The sequence below is a fragment of the Aotus nancymaae genome, unplaced genomic scaffold (assembly GCF_030222135.1).
Source record: "Aotus nancymaae isolate 86718 unplaced genomic scaffold, 86718_ANA_hifiasm-v0.15.2.pri h1tg000020l, whole genome shotgun sequence".
Lineage (NCBI taxonomy): Eukaryota > Metazoa > Chordata > Mammalia > Primates > Aotidae > Aotus > Aotus nancymaae.
This window is the reverse complement of record NW_026988432.1, coordinates 27,575,844-27,597,323: the sequence shown is the minus strand read 5'-3', so window position 1 is coordinate 27,597,323 and position 21,480 is coordinate 27,575,844. Positions and strand designations below refer to the sequence as shown.

At 41.9% G+C, this 21,480-nt stretch overlaps 1 protein-coding gene and 1 long non-coding RNA gene across 3 annotated transcripts in view; one reads left to right on the top strand and one right to left on the bottom strand.

The window, feature by feature from the left end:
* LOC105709027 (uncharacterized) overlaps positions 1 to 21,480 on the top strand; it is a 35,404-nt gene that overhangs the window by 7,193 nt on the left and 6,731 nt on the right. The window contains exons 2-3 of the long non-coding RNA XR_001105425.3: positions 16,287 to 16,376; positions 17,361 to 17,423. This is a non-coding gene — a long non-coding RNA (uncharacterized LOC105709027). The remainder of the gene's footprint in view (positions 1 to 16,286; positions 16,377 to 17,360; positions 17,424 to 21,480) is intronic.
* MYO5B (myosin VB) overlaps positions 1,402 to 21,480 on the bottom strand; it is a 390,752-nt gene continuing 370,673 nt past the window's right edge. For both annotated transcript variants that reach the window (XM_064379193.1, XM_012440811.2), the window contains 7 exons: positions 20,222 to 20,373; positions 18,360 to 18,449; positions 16,155 to 16,305; positions 14,122 to 14,407; positions 13,324 to 13,498; positions 11,671 to 11,751; positions 1,402 to 5,211 (listed from right to left, as the gene is read on the bottom strand). In XM_064379193.1, coding sequence (XP_064235263.1) covers positions 5,059 to 5,211; positions 11,671 to 11,751; positions 13,324 to 13,498; positions 14,122 to 14,407; positions 16,155 to 16,305; positions 18,360 to 18,449; positions 20,222 to 20,373 — 1,088 coding nt within the window. In that variant the 3' untranslated portion in view covers positions 1,402 to 5,058. The remainder of the gene's footprint in view (positions 5,212 to 11,670; positions 11,752 to 13,323; positions 13,499 to 14,121; positions 14,408 to 16,154; positions 16,306 to 18,359; positions 18,450 to 20,221; positions 20,374 to 21,480) is intronic.

The window sequence follows — 21,480 nt, the reverse complement described above, 5'->3', positions numbered from 1 at the left end:
TCCCAGTATTTTGGGAGACCGAGGCGGGTGGATCACTGGAGAGCAGGAGTTTGAGACCAGCCTGGCCAGCAGAGTGAAACCCCATCTCTATTAAAATACAAAAAAAATTAGGCAGGTATGATGGTCAGACACTGTAATCCCAACTATTCTGGAGGCTGAGGCAAAAGAATTGTTTAAACCCAGGAGGCAGAGGTTGCAGTGAGCTGAGATCTCACCACTGCACTCCATCCTGGGCAACAGAGCAAGACTGTCTCAAAAATAATAAAGTTTGATGTTTATATGACCATAAATATGTTGTAGGGACTGAACTGTTTACATCAACTAGCTTATGTTAAAATTGGTGTCATTATATGTCATTATGTTTCTACTCATGGTTTCCTAGAACCTATCGATGTCAAGGACCAATAATGCTGTGACCATTTTTCTGTATGATGAAATATTTCAATAGTGGTCTCCAATGATGGGTGTTTAAGGCCACCATCCCTGGAGATGTGTCATCTTGTATATTTTTAGGTGGGTCAGGTTAACAATGGGTGTTGAGGGGCACCATCTCTGGAGATGTCTTGTTTCCTAAATTTGGGTGTAAATTTTAAAAAAGATTTCCAGGTAATTTTGATGTGCGCTCCTAGTTAAGAAAAAATGTATCCATATAGATGTTCAGTTTATAAAAAAATTTCCATATAGATGTTCAGTTTCTGGGCTCTCTATTCTGTTCCACTGGTCAATTTTACCATCTCTGTCATTCTCACACATCTTAATTACTGAAATTTTGTAAGTCTCGATGCCTACTAAGGAAAGCTTCCCACTTTCTCAAGGAGGGTCTTCCTTATCCATGGGCCTTTGCTCTTCCATATAAATCTTATAATGAGCTTGTCAATTTTCACATAGAAACAGTTGACATTGATTTTTAATCTATAGATCAACTTGGGGACAAATGACAAACTTCTAGTGGTATGGAGTCTTTGGATCCATGTTCCTAATTTATTTCTCCATTTTAATGTTGTCATTGTTTTTCACTTGTATTTTACAAATTCCTCCATACAGATCTTGTGACTATTTTCTCATTGATTTTTCATGCATAAAACCGTATGCTATGTTATACATATAGCATTGGGCCTATCTCTGCACTCTCTGTTCTGTTTCATTGATCTATTTGTCCTTGCCTACACCAAGACTGCCTTTAATTTCATAGTTGCAAAGCAATTGCTCAATAAGCCTTGTTATCTTAGAGTTTCTCCCTACCCCCAGCTTTTGGACTGTAAGATGCTGACCTCTGGTTTAAATGATCATGACACATATTAGAAATATAGACCCCATAATGAAGCTTCTCAAGAGAGCATTTCAAAGAAACTTTGTTGACCTGTAGCTGCAGAGTTTAAAATTTCATTTAGATTTGGCACACTTTATTCAAAAGTATTTATTTCCACAAATTTTTATCCACAGCTAAATATTACAGTGACTATTACAAGCATTTTTTCTATAAACAAAGGTGTAGTTTACAGATTTGTTCAAAGTGGAAAAATATTTTCATCGGTAGTATTTCTTCCATGGTGTCAGATTCACCCCTGAATATGATCTGAACTCTTTTGGAGAGGAAGTCCTTCATCTAAACGTCAGTTGGTGGCAAAATGTTATATTCAAATCTGGATTATTCTGAAACAATGTCACTTTAGAAAGTAGCTTAGTTTCATTTCTGATTAATCCCCTTTGTTATAGTTAGAAACTTTTTTTTTTTGGACAACAATCTTTTGTACCTAATGACCTTTATAATAATAATAAACTGTCCTGTGTTTGTAATTGGCATTAACCTCTGTCTACACCCTCTAATTCTCTAATTATGGCACCAGTGGGTACAAAAAGTGAATTATGGTTATTGGGCTCATGCAGCAAATTAACTGGAGAAACTTACCACAAATATTCTGAGAAGAGCTATAAGGTCTCGCCCCATGCTGTCACCTTTTAGTGATCATTTAGTTACGTAGGCATTATACAAATGCCTCAATTTAGGACACCCTTGCTGTCTTAGTAGGTTAAGGGTATGAAAACTTACTTTTGCAGAATAAATTAATTCTAATTTATTGGTAATGTATGAAGGCTCTAAGTATTTGAAGAATTGATGGTAGCAGCATTTATTTTTTAAAAGTGTGCCAAGCTCCTAGTTTTTTGCTTTTTTTTTTTTTTAAAGTCTTAAAATTTAGTACTAGGGAAATCAAAGGAAGCAACTCCCACTGACATGCTTCATGGAAAAGGGAAAAAGTCTAGCTTTCGGTCTAATCTGCCTCCCAGGAGAGCTTACAGGTACTGGCACTCTAACTGCAATGATGATGGCACAGGGAAAATGCACGTACGGAATATGCTTGTCGGCTTCAGCAATGACTCATGGGTACACACAGATTTACTATAAGTAAACAGATCCCTTATAATACTTAAAACACAAGTTTTTTGATCTATAAATATTTGATTCTTAATATTTAAAATGCTTCTAATGTTTTAAAAGACAAAACTCTACCATGATATCACATTGAACATTAAAATTGTTCCCAAAGCAACACTTATTTCAGAGAAACAATTGGCAAGTCAGTTATCTTAGTAACTGCTAAAGGCACCTGGTGAGAAAAGTGTGAACTAAATTTGAAATACTAAAAAATTAAAGAGACATCTAATGCAGATTTCAAACCTTTATGTTGAATTGTTAAAGAGTCATTACTGATTTCATGACACTGATAAGTGTTTGCATTGAAATGACTTTTAAATATGCAGAGAAAATGCTAGCAAAATATTATAGAGTTCCTCTAGAGATGCTGCTTCTAGCCTCCAAGTATTAAATAAGGCAGATCTAAATATTAAGTACATATAAAGTATATATTTGTTAGTCATCTATAAATTTTAAGTACAATTCCAGTGATATATACCTTTATCTTTTGGAAGAGAAGAACTAAATCTTCCATTTCTTAGGCTAAATGGACTGTTCATAAGGTCCTTCCCTCCCGATTTATTCTAATTGCCAAGCTTTTATTCAATAAGCTCTTGGCACCCAGTGATTAACCATTGACAGCAGAGAGTAGTGATCAACACAGACGGAGAGAATGATGGTGTAAGACAGAATATAAGAACAGTAAGCCACTGTATTTGTGGAACCACTGCATGTCAAAACTCCTTAACATTCTAACAAGGCAATTTTGGTCTTTTAAAATTAAGGGCAGTTCTTACATAAGAGACTGAGTTTCAAACTAAAGTGCATCAAAAAGCAAATTATACTTCACAAACAACTTTATAGAGGTAGCCACAAACCCAGTTGTTTTAGATTGGCCTTCTAAACAGAGTCAGCATGTGGATCCATGGGTGAGTGTCATGGATGTCAGTGATTATGTAACTGTAACTGCAAGAAAAAGGTACAGCTCTGCAGATGCCCAAGAGAAGCTGGGATGTTTAATGTGAATGTAGAGGGAATAATGCCTATACTAACCGATTGGAACACAACTGTTAGCAGCCTTAACCCAGGCTAAGGCTGGGTTAAGCCCCAGGAGATGTGGAGAATGACTGAGGAAGTTGTGCTCCAAGGGCACAGTACAGAAAGTAGCTTGGAGTCTGTTGCATTTCCAAGAGGCTTTTAAGTTGGGTGGTTAAGTAGAAAAGGGTGGAGGCAGGGTGTTCTACTTCCAATTCATGGATAAATCTTATTTTCTCAATGTAATACAGAGTCTGTTCTTCTATGATTTGCAAACACCATTTGTTCATATGGGAACAGCATACAGTTATCAAGAAATAGGGAAAAGACAGTAAAAAACATTTGTGGAAAGAATATGTGTTTCTAATTGAATACTTACTTTTGAAGAGTCCAAAAACAAATAAAAAAGAATTCTAAGAGCAGCAAATATCTAAGCCTGTTGTATAACTGCATTACTTTTTAAAAAATCCTTATTTCAAAGGAGAGAGAAAATTTTTGTTTGCTAAAATTTGAAAAATGTTGAAAATAACCTGAAAAGGGAAAGTTGACCTAAGCCATTTTATTCTCTTAAAAAAATAAAAAAACCCAAACTTTTGTATAATAGTGATTCCTGAACTGATTATTTTTGAAGATTTTTCAGATGATCTGATGTGCAAGCTTTCATTTGTTTTATAGTAGAGAATTATGTGATGCTCTTACTGGAGGTTTAATGGCATTAAGAGATTAAAAGCTTTCATATTGACTTGTTTGGGTTTTACATCTATAAATAAAACAAGTTATCCTTTTCTAATATTTAGCTTATAGGCATTTTTGTGAAAGTTTTGTGGGACTTGGAAAGTGTATGTGGACTAGCATCAGAAAAAAAAAACATTTTCCATCTTCCTCAATTGGAGTTTGGGATAGCAGCATTTTAATCATCTCTTCCATTAAACCAAGATGACACAAAAGCATCTGATCACACTAAGGACTGGCACTTGTAATTTTGCTTCAGAAACCGGTACTCAACATGTCTGGTCTGGAGGTCAGTTACACTACTCTCTTTGTATAATCGGCCATTAAAAAATATTTTGGGGACATTTCTCAGAAGTCTCATCCCTGTATTTTTATTCTTAAAACACGTCATCACAAACATAACCACACCTATGGTTTGCAAACTTTGGGAAATGTCAGTATATGTCATTATCATGGTTATTAGTACCATTATTTGTTAAAAGTCCTTTGAAGGTGATTTATGTGACTTATATATATTTAGTATTTTAATTTGGACATTTTCCAGTTATACGCAAAGATCAAAACTAGGTAGCTTCATTTTATAGAATTGGCACCTTTTATATGGCTATGGGGACTGCTTGGTGTCTATAAATTGTTATGTATTGTTGGACTAAAATCAAACTTAAAATTTTCCATATTTCAAGTGTTTTTATTCTGAGCAGTAGGTACAAAAAATAATGACATAGTTGTGTCTAATTCTGTATAGTTCAGCACCCTCCACAGGCTATCAATCTCTGATTTGATCTACTTTTATCAGATTTAACAGATTCTTGAATTTACTGTATATACTTCCTTCTTGCTCACATTGGGAATCAAACTAATGCTGGAAACATGCATCTTCAGACTTCACTGAGGAACTCCAGATTGAGATATGCTGGGATGTGGATTGAGTCCATGGTTAGAGAAGATGGATTAAATGGGAACAAAACAGGAAACATGTGCTTGGCATCTAACAGCAGTTGCTGAGGGTCATTCCGCTCCTGTAATTGTGCCTGTGGGGAAGAATAAGACCATATAAAGTTTTAGTACTCCTAAAAATAGCCAGTTTAAGAGAATTCAAGAGAGTGAGTTGGCATATATGATGGAATTATTTCTAAGACAGTTAGGTAGGACTTCAGGACCAGGAGAATGTGATCTCCTTACCCTTGAGGTACTTAGTGGGGAGAGAAGCCCTGACTTAGGCTTCTTGGAGATCAAAGTAAATACTCTCCCAATTCTTTAAACATTTTTCTATCTAAGGGAGAATATAAAATACATCTCAGGTGCAAACCACATGGAGAGGCACTGTAGTGAATTGGCTAAGGGCATGGGTTTTTCAAGATAGACAGCCTGAGCTCTAATCCTGGCACCACCCTGGACAAATGGCTGAACCTTTCTATGCCTCTGTTTCTTTACCTGTAGAATGGAATGGGAGAGGAGTACAGCACATAAAATGGCAGAGTAGGGGCTGGTCCCTCCATTGAAGCTACCATTGAACTATAAACAACTATAAGCGGTGATTGTCAACTATTTCATAACTCTGGAACTCAATTGGACATTTATAACAACCAGGAGAATGCTTGATAAAGGGAGAGGCTGCTGCTGTTTGCTAAGAGAACTGTGTGTGTGACCCAGCTACTATCCCCCTTTCCTCAGCTCCCCTGAAGCTATGGGGATAGCAGTCCACATTCCTGGAATAGCTAGCTGGTGCCAGGGCAGGCAGTGGGATATTATCCTCAAAAAATCTGGGGTTGTGCAGTTTGGTTGATCTGGTGGGTCCCAGCAGATGCCTGTCTTGGTTTAGGCATTTCTTGGGATGCAGTGGCTTCCAATAGTGGTATCACTTGGAAAATTTAAAGGGGCTGCTTCCTCTCTATTTGAAGTCAGACATTTTGGGAAAAGTACAAAAACTGAAACGAAAAATTCACTAGAGGAGTTTAACAGTAGACTTGAGCAGGCAGAAGAAAAGATCAGTGAATTTGAAGATAAAGCAATTTAAATGATCCAGTCTGAGAAGAAAATAAAAATAATGAGGTAAAAATGAACAGAGCATAACAGACCTATTGGACACCATCAAGTATACCAACATACACATTACAGAAGTACCAGAAGGAAAAGGGGAAGAAGCAGGCAACAAAATATTTGAAGAAACAATGCCTGGAACTTCCCAAATCTGATGAAAGACATGTATGTAATCATCCAAGAAGTGTAAAGAACTCCAAGCAGGATAAAGGCAAAGAGATTTCACAGTGAGACACATTATACTAAATTGTCAAAACCCTAAGATGAGGAGGGAGTCTTGAAGGCAGTGAGAAAGAAGTGACTTGTCACATACAGTTCCAGGAATCCCCACAGATATCCAAGTCCATGGATATGCAAGTACTGCAGTCGGCCCTGCAGAACCCACAGATATGAAAAGTTGTCCCTCCATAGCTACAGGTTCCGCATCTTGTGAATGCTAAATTTTGGATCCGTGGTTGGCTAAATCTGCAGATATGGAACCTGTGGATATGAAGGGCTGACTGTATAAGGTATTCTCAAATAAGATTAACAGCTGTTTTTTCATCAAAAACCATTAGGAGGCAGTGGGATGATATAGTTCAAATTGAATCTTCAGATTCAATGCAATACCTATCAAAATCCCAAGGATGTTTTTTGCAGAAATCTAAAAAAAATCCTAAAATTCATATCGAACTTCAAGGGATCTTGGCTAGCCAAGGCAATCTTGAAGAATAATAAAATTGGCTGGGTGCCATGGCTCATGTCTGCAATCCTAGCACTTTGGGAAGCCAAGGTGGGTGTATCATCTGAGGTCGGGAGTTTAAGACCAGCCTGTCAAACATGGTAAAACCTGTCTCTACTAAAAATGCAAAAATTAGCCAGCTGTGGTGGTGCATGCCTATAATCCCAGCTACTTGGGAGGTTGAGGCAGGAGAATCACTTGAACCTGGGAGGTGGAGGTTGCAGTGAGCCAAGATTATGCCACTGCACTCGAGCTTGGGCAATGGAGTGAGACTCTGTCTTAAAAAATAAAAAAAATTGGACTCAGACTTTCCATTTGAAAACTTTTTACAAAGCTATGGGAATCAAAACAGTATGGTATTGGTATACGAACAGACATATAGACCAATAGAATATAATGGCCCAGAAAGATAAACCCTCATATTTTTGGCCAATTGATTTTTGACAAGGGTGCCAAGTCCATTCAATGGGGGAAAGGGCAGTGTCTTTGACAGGGACAACTGTATATCCACAAACAGAATAATGAAGTGGGACATTCACCTTACACCATATACAAAAATTAACTCAAAATGGATCAAAAACTTAAAGGGAGCTAAATCTGTAAAACTCATAGAAACATTGGAGAAAGTATTTATGGTTCTTAAAAATGACATCAAGAGCACTGGAAACAAAAAATATACATAAATTTGACATCCTCAAAATTTAAAACCTCTCCATCAGAGGACACTATCAAGAAAGTGAAAAGACAATTCACAGAATGGGAGAAAATGCTTGTAAATCATATCTGATAAGGATTTAATGTCCAGATTATACAAATAACTCCTACAACTCAATACCAAAAAGACAACACTCTGATTTAAAAATGAATTAAAGACTGGAATAGATATTTCTCCAAAGAAAATACACACATGGCCAATAGGCAGATGAAAAGATGCTAATCGTCAGAGAGATACAAATCCAAACCACAGTGAGATGCCACTTCACACCCATTAAGATGGCTATAATTTTTAAAAGTTGGAAAATCACAAGTGTTTGTGAGGATATGGGGAAACTAAAACTCTCACGCATTGCTGGTGGGAATGTAAAATGGTGTAGCTGCTGTGGAAAAGTTTGAGGTTCCTCAAAAAGTTAAATACAGAGTTACCATATGACCCAGTAAGTCTGCCTCTAAATATATGCCCCCTGTTGGAACTGAAAAGAGGATCTCAGCTACTTGTGCAACAATGTTCATAGCAGCGTGATTCCCAATAGCCAAAAGGTAGAAACAGTGCATTTCCATCAACTGATGGATAGACAGAATGTGATAGACAAAGGGAATATTGGTCATTAAAAAAAGGAAAGAAGTTCTTATGCATGGTACTACATGGACGACCTTTGAAAACCTAAGTAAATAAGCCAGACCTAAAAGAATATCTCATGATTCTACTTATGTGTGATATCTAGAATTTACATATAATTTACATATAGAAGCCTACCCAGGGTTGAAGAGAAGGGGGAATATTATTTGCCCAAATGGGTAGTGTTTCTGATGATGAAAGAATTTTGAAAATAGTGGTGATGATTATGTAATATTGTGAATATATTAACGCCACTGAATTATACACTTAAAAATAGTTAAAATGTAACACACATACTCCAAAACAATGGGATGGGGAAGAGTACCCTTTTTATAAGGTTGTGAGGATTAACGGAGTTAACAGGTATAAAGAATGGAGTACCAGCCAGGCACAGTGGCTCATGTCTGCAATCTTAGCACTTTGGGAGGCCTAGGCGGGTGGATCATGAGGTCAGGAGTTTGAGACGAGCCTGGCCAAGATGGTGAAACCCCGTCTCTACTAAAAATACAAAAACTAGCTGGGAGCGGTGGTGGGCACCTGTAATCCCAGCTACTTGGGAGGCTGAGGCAGGAGAACTGCTTGAACATGGGAGGCAGAGGTTGTAGGAAGGTGGAAGTTGCAGTGAGCCAAGATCACACCATTGCACTCCAGCCTGGCAACCAAGACTCTGTCTCAAAAAACAGACAAACAAACAAAAAAAAACACGGTGTACCATCGTTGGCACACAGTAAGTGCTGTATTTGCTGTTCTTGGTTTTATAACATGCTCCTTTGTTCCTCCTGCCCGTGCATTAACCCTTAACCTCTGAACCATGACTTGCTGATAGGAGCTGTACTTTTACAAAAGTCAATCGGGTTAACTGTGGGTGTACTGCCAAAAGGAAAACCAGTATAACCTAGTTATGTGAAAACACCATTTATTTTTTTTAAACTTTGAAACAAGCCACGGTCAGTAAACACATAGCATTTGGAAAGTGCTGGGAAATAGTTTTACAGAAGGAAGTCACAGTTTGAGCATGGTATTGTCAGATGGCTCTATAGTGGCAGGGAAACCTGGAATTGCCCACGTCTTCATCCATTAACTGAATTATGACTAGAAATCATGACTTAAATGTCTAGTACCCATGTGTTTGGCATATTGAAAGTTGGGTCAAAATTTTAAAGTAATTTTAACCATTTGAAAAAGAGGTGTGAAATAACGGGAGAAAAGTTTAAAGAAGAGAAAGATATTTAGGGGGGAATAAGCAACAAGCCTCACTAATTCAAGATTCTCAATGATGGCTCTGCTGTGGCCTGGCAGAATGATTCTCTGGGATTGCTGACAGCTCACACACAGCCCACTCAGGTTCGCTACATTTATTATCACGAACCTATCACAGGGTATGTGGAAATGTACATAAAACGTGAAATGGCAAGAGGCTCTGGGAAAAAAAGTCATCTTTGTAGCACTTAAAGGCCCTTGAATTTCTCTGCATTAGTTAGATGTGACAATACACTTCACTCTCTAAAGGGTTTGAAGAAATTTTAGAGAGTATAAAAATGGGAAAAGAAAGTGAAATATTACCTATATTATCACAATTCAACAGCAAAAGGCATGTATACATTTAACCAATTAAAATTTACAAGGTGGTCATTTCACAGAAATCCTCCTGTGAATGCTTTGGTGAGTTTAACAACTTCAAACTTACATTTTTAAAGGTCAGTATAAAGCTATAAAAAAATCCATCACCCCAAGCAAGGTTTGCTTCAGCAAGTAACTTGTCTTTATCACACACATGAGTTCACATGTAGGAGGGTGGGACTGATTGTTCACCATTTCTTCTGAGCATTGTATAGGTAGAAACAGAACATAAAGCTATAGCTCACACAAAACATCTTTAGATAGTACTGCGAGATACCGAAATTGATGACTGAGGAAGATTCAGAATCTGTGCGTATTTTCAGAGAATATTTGAGCTTAACCTCCATTACGTTTTTCCTTCGTCCTTAATCCATTAAACCTGCAGTATGACTTGCCATATATTTTTTGACCTGAACTCTCATAAACAGTGGGGTTGCCAATTTGTGAGCAGTTACAGTTCTCCCTCTATGTGTGTCTCAGATATTCAAAACCAAACAAGACTTTCTAAACTTGCACTTTTGTGTAAATTATCAACCCTCTATAAAAATCCATATAGCGGGTCCAGGGTCAGATATCTCAGTGGCTTCTGTCATCCACCTCTTGTCATTCAGCAGCTGACTGAGAGCAGCCTAACCAGGTCCTTTCTGTCAGTGCCACCCACAACCTAGCTGTTATGTTCATGTTGGTGAATCTCTGCCTGCCTCACTCTGTGGCCTGTGTCTTTAACAACTGGCAGTGTTTCTGTCACTGCCCTTAGGAGAACAACCTTTATTCTGACCAGGCACCGGTTCCCAGACCTTTGGTCTCTCTTCCCTGCTTAGACGCCAGGCTAAAGTTCATTTCAGTTTTGGCCATGGCTCCTTTCAGACTCCTTTTCAGTTGTTTTCAGGGCTCTCTAAATCTCTGGATCTACATTGAAACACTATAAGGAGCTACGAATAAAAGCCCAGGAGTATTCCAAAGGGAACAGCTTCTTGTACAAAGCTCCATGTTTCTTCACACGCCTCCAGTGTCTTTGATAAACCTCCATTTGGTTCCCTTTTCCCTGACTCTCCCTTCTCTGCTCACTTCCCCCTGCACCCCTTTTTGTCCTCGTTTCTGAGGTCATTTAAAAGTTTGAGAAAGTGCTATGTCTCCCAAGGTGCTCCCACAGGTAATCATGGGAGAAGTGTGCCCTGTTTTATGTGTCATTGTGACATGACTATCATTGCAACACTGTCATAGTAAAGGTCAGGCGCTCAGCCAAAATCACCTTAGGCTCAGCTTGAGGAAGCTCAACTTTAAGTAAAAAATTCCCAACATCTTAAAAACAGACAGATTTAAATAACTGTTTTCCCTAATAAGTTTTCTTTCAAGCATTTTCCTGAAAGCAAATATCATGTCTTAGACAAAGATTTAAGAGCTCAAATTGTTTTCTTTAAAGAACATTTCTTAGTTCCATTTATGGTTAGGGCTGATATTCTGCTTACATTGTTAATACCATTTGGTGCTAACAGTTAGGTAACATGCTAGTGGTAAATTATGCTTAGACTATGTCTATAATCTGAGAGGCAGAGATTATAAAAGTTGAGTTTTCTGTGTGTAAATACTAAGTTACTCATGGGTGACATGGTTCATGTTTACCTAAATAGAAAGCCTAGGAATATAAGGTCTCCTAGCATATAATGTAACTAGTATTTTAGTAATAAAGAGAAGCAAGGTTGAAATCCAAATTTTCAACTTCCTTTACAGTCTTAGACTAGGACTTTATACAATTAACATTTTAAAACTCACCTGGATTGTTCGTATAAAGGCCACTGTTACCCGCTCTTCAAATTCATTCAGGGGAGTATAAAGGTTCAAAATTTTGACAATCTGTTGGGGTAAAAACAGAATTTAGCACAGCACTAAATGAACATGAGACAACTTTTGAACTTTAAATAATATGGGACATTGGGACAAGTAGGAGCCTCTTTAGACAAGGCCCACAACACAGACGGAGCTGGACTTGGAGCCTGCGTCCAGATAGCTAGAGCCCATAGCTCTGCCAGGTGGATCTGAGCCCTCTCACTGAATTCATGTCTCGTGTAAACCCACCTGCCCCTCCCCACTGTGGTCATTGGTATACACAATGGGAGGCGTTTAGAATGCGGTTGCCTGAAATCCTCAGCCTCTCATCTACTAGTAATTTAAAGGTTTCTTCTGAAGAGTACTGGAGATCTTACCTTAGATGAGAAAGGTCTTGTTAACACCTAACTACCCCGTCCCCCAAAATGGTTTACAAATGAGAATTTGAACAGGAGATACTCTTTTGTCTGCCTACCAATGGTTTGGTGGAAGTAGGCTGCCCAAATGCAATGCCAGCTACATTCTAGAAGCAAACTTATATAAGTGAAATGTATTTAAAAGGGAGAAAGATGTGGCTGGGTGCGGTGGCTCACATCTGTAATCCCAGCACTTTGGGAGGCCGAGGTGGGTGGATCACCTGAGGTCAGGCGTTCAAAACCAACCTAGCCTACATGGCGAACCCCCGTCTCTACGAAAAATAAAAAAAAAAATTAGCTGGGCATGGTGGCGGGTGCCTGTAGTCCCACTCGGGAGGCTGAGGCAGGAGAATCGCTTGAACCCGGGAGGCGGAGATTGCAGTGAGCCGAGATCGCACCATTGCACTCCCATCCCAACAAGAATGAAACTCTGTCTCAAAAAAAAAAAGGAGAAAAATGTTTGAAGACTTTCTGTAAATGTGTACAAAAGGAAGCAGTTTTAAGAGTTCAATATTTAATCTTTTAGTAGCTAGTGGAGGAGGTAAGGAAAAGTTAACTTTGTTATATTAAGATGTGTTTACTTTTCTGCACTGAGTTTGGATTTTGTTATTTATCTTTTAGGGACTAGCAATATGTCTGCAACTGACTCATAGTTACACATTTTTTAGGGAAAAGGAAAGTAACATTTGAATGCCCCTAGGTTCTTAATGACTTCATTTAAAACAATATAAATGGTGTGTGAGTGAAAATGTGACCATATTGAAATTAGTTTTAAATAAACCGGTTTTTCTTACAATTATAGTTGTAAAGAAAGCAAATACCTGATGCTGCCAATTTCTGAAAATTTATAAATTTCTACATAAGAAATATTCCAGAATTCATTACATTTTAAAAAGTTTTTACCTAAGCTGAATGTTTTGTGGGTTTGCTGCCTTATGTTTTTAAGTGAGTAAGAGGGATAGGGAGACTAGAAAGCAGTATCCATGGCATCTTGTTTCACAGACCAATGGTCTTTGGTCCATCTAGGAATATCCCATCAGCTGCACTTCAAAATTGTATCATTAGGGGTATATAAAGGGTGGGAGTGCAACGCTAACGAAGAACCACTAACAAGAACGGATTTGGAATGGACACTGGGCTTGCTTGGAATATCACAGTTGACAGAGATGCAGAATGATTATACCTGCTGGGTGCTGAGGGAGGTACACAGGGAACAGATGGCCTCTGCATCCTCCTGGGTTTTCTTCTTTAATTGGAGGAGCTGGGCTGCTTGGATCAGAGGTTCCATGGTCTGAACTGCTCCACTCTGGTGAAGGTTTCTTCCCCGAAGCCACTCCTCAAGCTGACTTATATTGTACCTTAGCCATAGGCAGAAAGCAAGCTGTGTTAAGCTGGTCCTCCTAATTCACCAAGAAGGGGACACCTGTTGTGTTTTACATGTAAGCTGCAGCTAGTGTCATTATTTATCTCACGTGGTTAAAAAGCATGGCAAGTGCCTTGTACTCAGGAACTATTTGTTTAATAAAGAATGAATAAATGAATGAATGGGTACATAAAATCAAGCAAAGATGAAATACCTGAAGTGTCTACATAAGTTAGTGGTGAAAAACAGGCATTAAATATACTGAATTGTAAGTATTTAAACATTCACCACCGTATTTATACTTCTGTGTGAGTCTTCATGCCTGTTAACTCATTGAGTTTTCTCTCTGACCTATCTGCTTTGTATTTAGTCTTTAACTTAGAGTATGTCAATATCTTTAAGCTTTGAACTAATTTGTTTACCAAGTCACCATCTCAGTGTTCGATGGATTTCACCAACAGATAAAAAGGTGATGGATCTGAGTCAGACTGATGGAGACAAGGATTGCCAATTAGATTTGGATTTCATTTTTCAAAACAGCAGTCTTGTGTTCTGATTCTAGCGGGAGTCAGTGAGGGCCCACTCTATCTGTGTTGTTGGGGGGTGCTCCTCTCTTACCTGAGTTGCATGCCTGTGCTCCAAGAGCAGACATCCTTCCGTAGGAGTAGGTTGTTAAGAGTCACTGCATTGATCATGTAGAAGAGCTGTTTGAATACCTGCAGGATGATCTCAGGGTCCAAGCCCTGGTCACACATGACTGTATGAAAGGCATTCATCTGGCGGATGATAGCTTCCAGGCAGTATGAGTTATCCCCATCTGCCATGCTGGAAGAGCGCTTCCGGTAGCCGGTGGGCTTCACACCAGATAGACCCTGAATGCTCTCATTTTCCAACATGGCAGAAACTGAAAGAAAAGCACAATTAGGGAAGCTTGCATTCCCCATTAACAACGCAAAGCTCATTGGACCACTCAGATCATTTAATGCTCGGGGCTTTAGCAGTGATACCATCTAGAGATGTGCAATGTTGACCTGTTCAGGAACTTGTAACATTTGGCAAAGAATTTCTAATGTGTTGATTTCTATATGGAATAAAACAACTGTGGACAGCATTTTCACTTAAATTTATTGGCGATGAGACAAAGATGATGGGCATGTGCCAGCTCGATCCAGTATTGCCTGTGCTAAAGTCCACAGTTTGAGAATTGAGCAACTTGGGAGTCGCCCTGGCCCCGCCACTGACTATGTAAATATGAGCGTCATTGGTCTGTCATACCTGCTGAGTAGCACTTACCTATGCACTAGGGGCTTTATGTTCAGTATCTCTTTCAATCTTCCAACAACTCTATGAAGTACTACCCATTTTTTTTTTTTTTGAGATGAAATTTCACTCTGTTGCCCAAGCTGGAGTGCAGTGGCGCGATCTTGGCTCACTGCAACCTTTGCCTCCCGGGTTCAAGCGATTCTCCTGCCTCAGCCTCCCTGAGTAGCTGGGACTACAGGCACACACCACCATGCCCAGCTAATTTTTTGTATTTTTAGTAGAGACGGGGTTTCACTATGTTGGCCAGGCTGGTCTCAAACTCCTGACCTCGTGATCCACCTGCCTTGGCCTCCCAAAGTGTTGGGATTACAGGCGTGAGACACCACACCCAGCAGTACTACCCATTTTTACAAGGAAGTTGAGGCATAAAGACGTTAAATAACTTGCCTGAGGTCACACTCATAAGGAGTGGCAGGGCTACGATTTAAACCCAAGTCTGTCTGACTCCAGAACTGGTGCTATTAACTATCACATTAATCTGAGTATCTCCAGCTTGATATGTCAGTTCTCCTTGTCTGGTGCCTTTAAAAAGATTTCCAGACAGGAAGGAGGGTTTGGAATAAACCTCATTTCAAGTAATGTACTTCTAGATTGGTCCTTCTTGCGATTCACCCATAACCTACTTGTGTTGTGAGAACCTGGGTAAAGCATGATGAATGGGTCCAGGTACAGTTTCCTTCCCCGCCTTTGCAGAGCACAGTGAATAATGTATCTGCACAACATTTTGTGAAAATACAAAAATTAGCCGGGCATGGTGGCGTGTGCCTGTAGTCCTCGCTACTCCAGGAGGCTGAGACAGGAGAATCGCTTGAACCTGGGAGCAGCAGAAAATGTAACTGCTCTCATTTCTCGATTCTGATTTCACGTTCAGTGCCCAAATACACTGCTTGGTTCAGAGCAAGTGTCTAATAAATACTGCTGCATCGTGCCTACTGCTGCGTCCTTTTGCATGAACACACTTCTGCTTTCTTTTTTCCATGAGTCAAGTTCATAATAGGTTAAGAGGGTTTTTCACTGTATATGCATTTGTACCTTTGAGTTTATATTTATTATGTATTAAAATTAATTTGGAAAAATACAACATATTACAAAAAGAGAGATAAAGGGAAAGTCCTCTATGCCTCTTGCCCTGTGTCAAATACCCTAGCATTGTTAATTTTATGGGATTTCACAGCTCTTTTTAAGCACGATGTACACCCCTCAGTTCTGCCTTCACTGTGAAGGTTCTGTTATATATCTGGTTCCCGAAAGGCAGAGGGTGCTGACCACATCTTCCCCTCATTTTAGACCCCATGATGAGTGATGGAGCTCTCCTGCTGCCAGCTTACCTATCATCGGCTGTAACACGCCCTCAGCAATTTTAATGAGCTGCTGGTAGATCTGAATGGAAAGGTCACTGAGCACCTGACGGTATTCGGTGAGGTCAAAGTTCTTAAGACAGTGTTCGTTCTGCTTTGCAGTGTTCTGAGTCATGAAGCCCTGCAGAGGGAGAGGCGTGCACTACTGAGATTCTGTGGTCTGCTAGGCCCGGCACCACTTCCGGGGCTCTGGTCACTTTAGTCATCTATTTGGTGGGCGGGGGGCCTACCAACGTCCTCTCTATGTAGTTGATGTTTTACAAAACCCTGTCAGTTCTTTGAGGCCTCACTGATGACCCTTGGACTTCAAGGTAGTAGAAAAACAACATGAGAGAGAAGGCCTGAATCGCTCAGTCCAAATACCCGAAGTGAAGTGATTTCTCTATGGTAGCAAAACCCAGGTTGGTACCAGGTCCAGAGAAAGGGATCCCTGCTCTCTAACTTCATCCAGTGCTCTCCCCAATATACCAGGTCCCCCTAAAGTGTTAGATGAGATGCAGCCTCTAAAGGAGTGTGGCCATGGGCCAGATGATATGTTTGTATAGGGGGAAATTTTATACAGATTCTATCGCTGGGTATCAGAATGAACAGATGAACTAAAATGATTTCATGGCTACAGCAGTGTGTCCTCTTAGCTTTCCGTATTAATCAGATGAAATAACATGTAAGTTAAGAGAACTGCTGATATCAGAAGGACTCATGTGACTAATGTCCTTTTCAGTCAGGGCAAGAGAGAAACCAAGAGCAGCCAAAAAGATTAGTGCTCCCAAAGTGTGACCATCTTCAGCAAGGCCCGTTGTACTGTGTCAAATACAAAGCCATCTTAATACGGACAAAACCAGGCAGAAGAGGGGATAACTGTAATCATGGAGATAGATTCATTCATTCTTCCTTGTTTTTGGACTACGCGGATCTGGTTATGCTGTGGTTCAGGTCTTGCCCCAGAGAATACAAGCACCTGAAGCAACAGCCTAACGTAATGGAGTTCTAGGTCCTGCCCTAGCCTTATTTAGAATGTATATAACATTGGGTAAAGTGATGGACCTCAATGAAATAACATTACATGTAGTTGTATGCTGCAAATAAATTCTTGGATATTATGATTTTGTAACAGAAGGCATGTGGTTTGAAATGGCCATTTCTTCAACCTTTTGCCCATCCCTTTTATAATAAAAGCAGGCCGTCAAATGCAGTTCTGGTTCTTAGGAGAGACGTGGAGTCAAGCCCACCACGAAGGAGGTAACACTGAATGGAAGGGCACATCCTCTTACGATCCAGGGAGAAGGGTCTGTCAAAATTGGTTCTGGCACAAAAGATGGAATAAAGCTTTCAAAATGGTCACACTATTTTGGTTTACACTATGCCTTGACCTTGGGAAGGGCAGATGGTGGGATATGTGAAAGGAAGCGGAGGAAACATCAGGAAGACCTACAGGAACCTGTGAGTGAGCATGTCTGGAACGACTTGGGATTCTCACCAGAGAAACAAGACTGGAAACAAGTCACATATTACTTGTCATTGGGCAGAGTGCAGAGCACTGGAGAAGTTCTTTCGGGGACCAAAGCTGGGAATGTGAGTTCCAGAAAAAGCTGGGCCTTACAGGTTCAGTGTGGAATGTGAAGTGATGGGGTCAGTGGGCCTCAGGTCAAGGAATCCAATTTGGATAAAGGCATGGAGCTGGGCCCCCAGGATACTTTGTACACAGTAGTTCTGATTATGGGTGCCTCTTTTCTTGTGGCCATCTTTGTCTATCTTGAAATGGACAGATAATTTGAATGGCTTAGGAGACAGGTGACCCACTAGGCAACTGAGCTTCCTGCCAGTATCCACTGCAGTGGGGCTCTTCTAGAGCTGCTTAAGAAATAGAAGGTTACAAGGTTTTCATGGAGACTCCCAGGGCCTCTATGGATGATGGGTTATGAAGATTCTACTTACATAACCCAGGAGTGCTTTCTGAGGCCCCTTGGGCTCATCAAGGCCTCCAGGAGGCAGGTCTCCTGTGGCTGGCTTTATTCCTGCTTCCAGCCACCAGGTATGATAAGGTGTCCCCACCGTCTGAGGTCCCCAAGGGTGCTTCGAAGACCCCACTGACCTCTCCTGAGGGGATACAAAGCACTTCTCAACCGCATTTGGATGAAGAAGGGATGCCTCCTGGGTGGCCGGCTCCCCACTCACCTCATCCCCGCTGTACTGCTTCAGACAGTGAAGAAGGCGGCAGGTGTTGGATAACCAGAATGATGTCATCTCAAAGTCATCATTGTGCTTCTGTGAAAAGAAAGGACATCCCCAGCTCTAAGTGGCTCCCGTCTGGTGAGATGCTTCCTCGGTACCCCTCTCCCCACATTTCCTACTCTTATCCAGCATTCCTGAGCAGCGCTGAGGGTGGGCAGGGCACTTGCCAGTCACGGGAATGAGACCCATTGCTTAGAGGCTGTATGACTATTCCTCTGCCAACAAGTATGTACACAGAACCCCTGTCTTGGTCCCCTGATCAGTGGTGCACATACAGCTGCACTTCAAAATTGTATCATGACACACACAAAGGACAGGCTGCCTTCCATGGCTGAAGAATGAATGCAAAGCTGAGTGACAGATGAGGCTCAGCCCCAGCAGCCCTGGGCTCTCATCTAACTGCCTGGGCTAGCAGGCTCTGTTTCTAAACTGCCAGTTACCTGATACAAGGGATTCTAAAAGAGCATGACAGCAAAATATTTTGGTGTCCCATTTATCTAGAGGACAGATGCGTCATGGCTTTAACTCTCTAGAAAATGGCTACGAACCCTAACTAGGTGAAAAAGCCTGCTCAGCAACCCGAACAGCTATGAGACAGCTGCTGCATTAAAACTGATGACTTCTGCAGCTCATTCTGTCAAGTAAGTGTTATTATTTAAATGTCAGAATGGTATGAGGTATGACAAAAAACAATAATGAGGTTGAATAGAAAGTGACTGGTGGGGCTGGGACATGCTCTTTTAGCTTGGAATTAGGGAAGGCTTTCCTAAGGAAGTGACATTTGCGTCAGCCTTAAACTGGCCTAGACTGGCCCAAGATTCCAGCCGGATGGTGCTCACGAAAGAGGGTCAAGGCTAGAGACACAAATCTGAGCGCCACTAGCATGGAGATGTATGCTTTAGAGCCGTGAGTGGATAAGATTGCCTGTGGACAATGCAGCTACTGAGGGCAGGAAACCAGACTTAAAGGCTGGCTCTGGAATTCTCAGAGTAGCAACCAGCAGCTCAGTGGACCCCAGAATTGGTCTGGACTCAGAGCTTTTGAGAATGGCTTGTATCCTGGAGGCAGTAGTGTGTGAGAACTAAGATGGTCTCTAGGAGCAATAACACTTGGGGCACAGGCCTGCTAGAAGGTAGAAATCGCTCTTATTGAGGGCTCATCTCCCTCAAAAATCTCACCTCCCACTGCCGGGCCCTCACCCTGGGTGGAAAGGCCTCACCTCCCTGCAGGCCAGCCTGTTTCTCAGTGGCAGCTGCACTACATTCACCAAGAGCCTTGTGCCTTCAGGTGGCATTCCTGAGCAACTTTAACAGCCTGCGGGCAGCCCTGTCCTGTGGGCTGCCTTACCTTGGAAGGTGATGAATGTCACAGCCCTCCCTGTGTTATCCCTCAGGGAAGCAAGCACTCAAGAAAGGTGGAGAGGGCCCATGTTCCAGGGCTGTCCCCAAACTTGGTCCAGGGCGAGGCCCACACACCCTTGCCAGCAGCAGGATGTCTCCCTAGCATCTCTGGCAGTGGGCAGGCCAAGGCTTCTGTAGGCTCTGGGCATGTCTGGAGGCTCAGCAGGGAGGAGCTGGAGGGCTACCCACACCAGAGTCCTGGGTTTCCTGCCATTGCTGGGCTTAAGCATCCTTCTCTGGGAACTGCCAGGCATCGGGTTACATGGATGCTTCTGTGCCTCATTTACCTTCAAAGTGGAGCCTTGGGAGAATTCACTACAGCCAAACCCAGACACAGAGAAGCAATGGTGAGTGGCTGGCTTTGCCCACCCATCACAAACCATGATCTTCTGCAGAAGCCGCTACCTTCAGGACTTTCTTAATGCCGTTGATGGTGGAGGTCAGCAGGGCGTGCACCTTGAGATCGTCGTTGGTGTAGTCTGCGTGTCGGATGCACATGTAGAGGATGTAGGCGGGGAGACAGGGCACTGCACCCGACAGCATCTGGGGCTTCAAGTCTAAGGGCAACGACAGCAGCAAACGGGGAGGCTGTCAGAATCCTCATCTGAATAGAGCCATTTTCAGTATCTCCCCATAGCTCATCTAGGAATAGAGGTCTCAAAGAGGATTGGGAGAGAAGCCACCCGGGGTACACAAACGCCTGCCTACCAGTAGTTTCAGACACTGTGGTTAAAAACCCAAACAAACAAAACCACACTCCTAATTGTCTGCACTACAACACTCAAACAGGCTTCTAACGCCTCAGGCTTATAACCTGGAGGAAAAGTGCCTGCAAGTTACACAATGCATTGATCCGCTGCCAACAGGGGCCCATGGCAAAAGGAAGGCTGAGGACACCCACACTGGGCAGGAACTCCTGATTCTCAGCCATCACCACTTCCAGAAGGCAAGGGCTAGCTCCAGAATTAGACAAATTGTATGTTCCCAAAGACAGGGCCAACATCCTGAGGACTGGGGAGCCTGGAACAACCTCTGGCCCATCAGTTAGGAACAAATTACCCAGCAGTGCTTGCCCAACCTCACAGCCGAATAGACCAGGCAGGCCCCGACCCCTCCCCAGTGCCGCTGCTCGGCGTGCATCTCTCCGGCCGCTCTCATACTTCCCCCCAACTGCTCTCTTCTGTATCCCACACTCCTGCCCCTGCCTGGGCAAGGGCTGCTCTGGCTGGACTGGAAGGGCCTTGTGAATCTCCCCATTAACTGCAGAGTCAGCTTTTGGTCCTTTTTGCAAAAGGCCCTGGAGGACAGGAAGCAGCTGTCAGACTGTTTTCTATTCCAGACCATGCAAGGAGAGCCAGGCTTAAGGCAGCAAGTGGTGGTAGGAGCCCAGAGAACTGGGGGGAAGGCCAAAGGCAAGATGACAGGTGACAATGGGGCGTGAGCACAAGGCCCCGGGGGTCTCGCCGCCGTAGCCCTGCTGTATCCCCAGCCCTTGTTCTTCACACTCATACCCTCCCAAATGAGGCCTCATGAGCCACCTCTAGGCTCAGAATGGCAATGAAGAAAGGCCACCTCCCTCCCACCTGCAGGTGGCAGTATCCCTGCAAACCTTCCACCAGGCCCGTCCTGGGCCGGGCTCTGCTGCCAGCAGCTCCAGTTGGTAT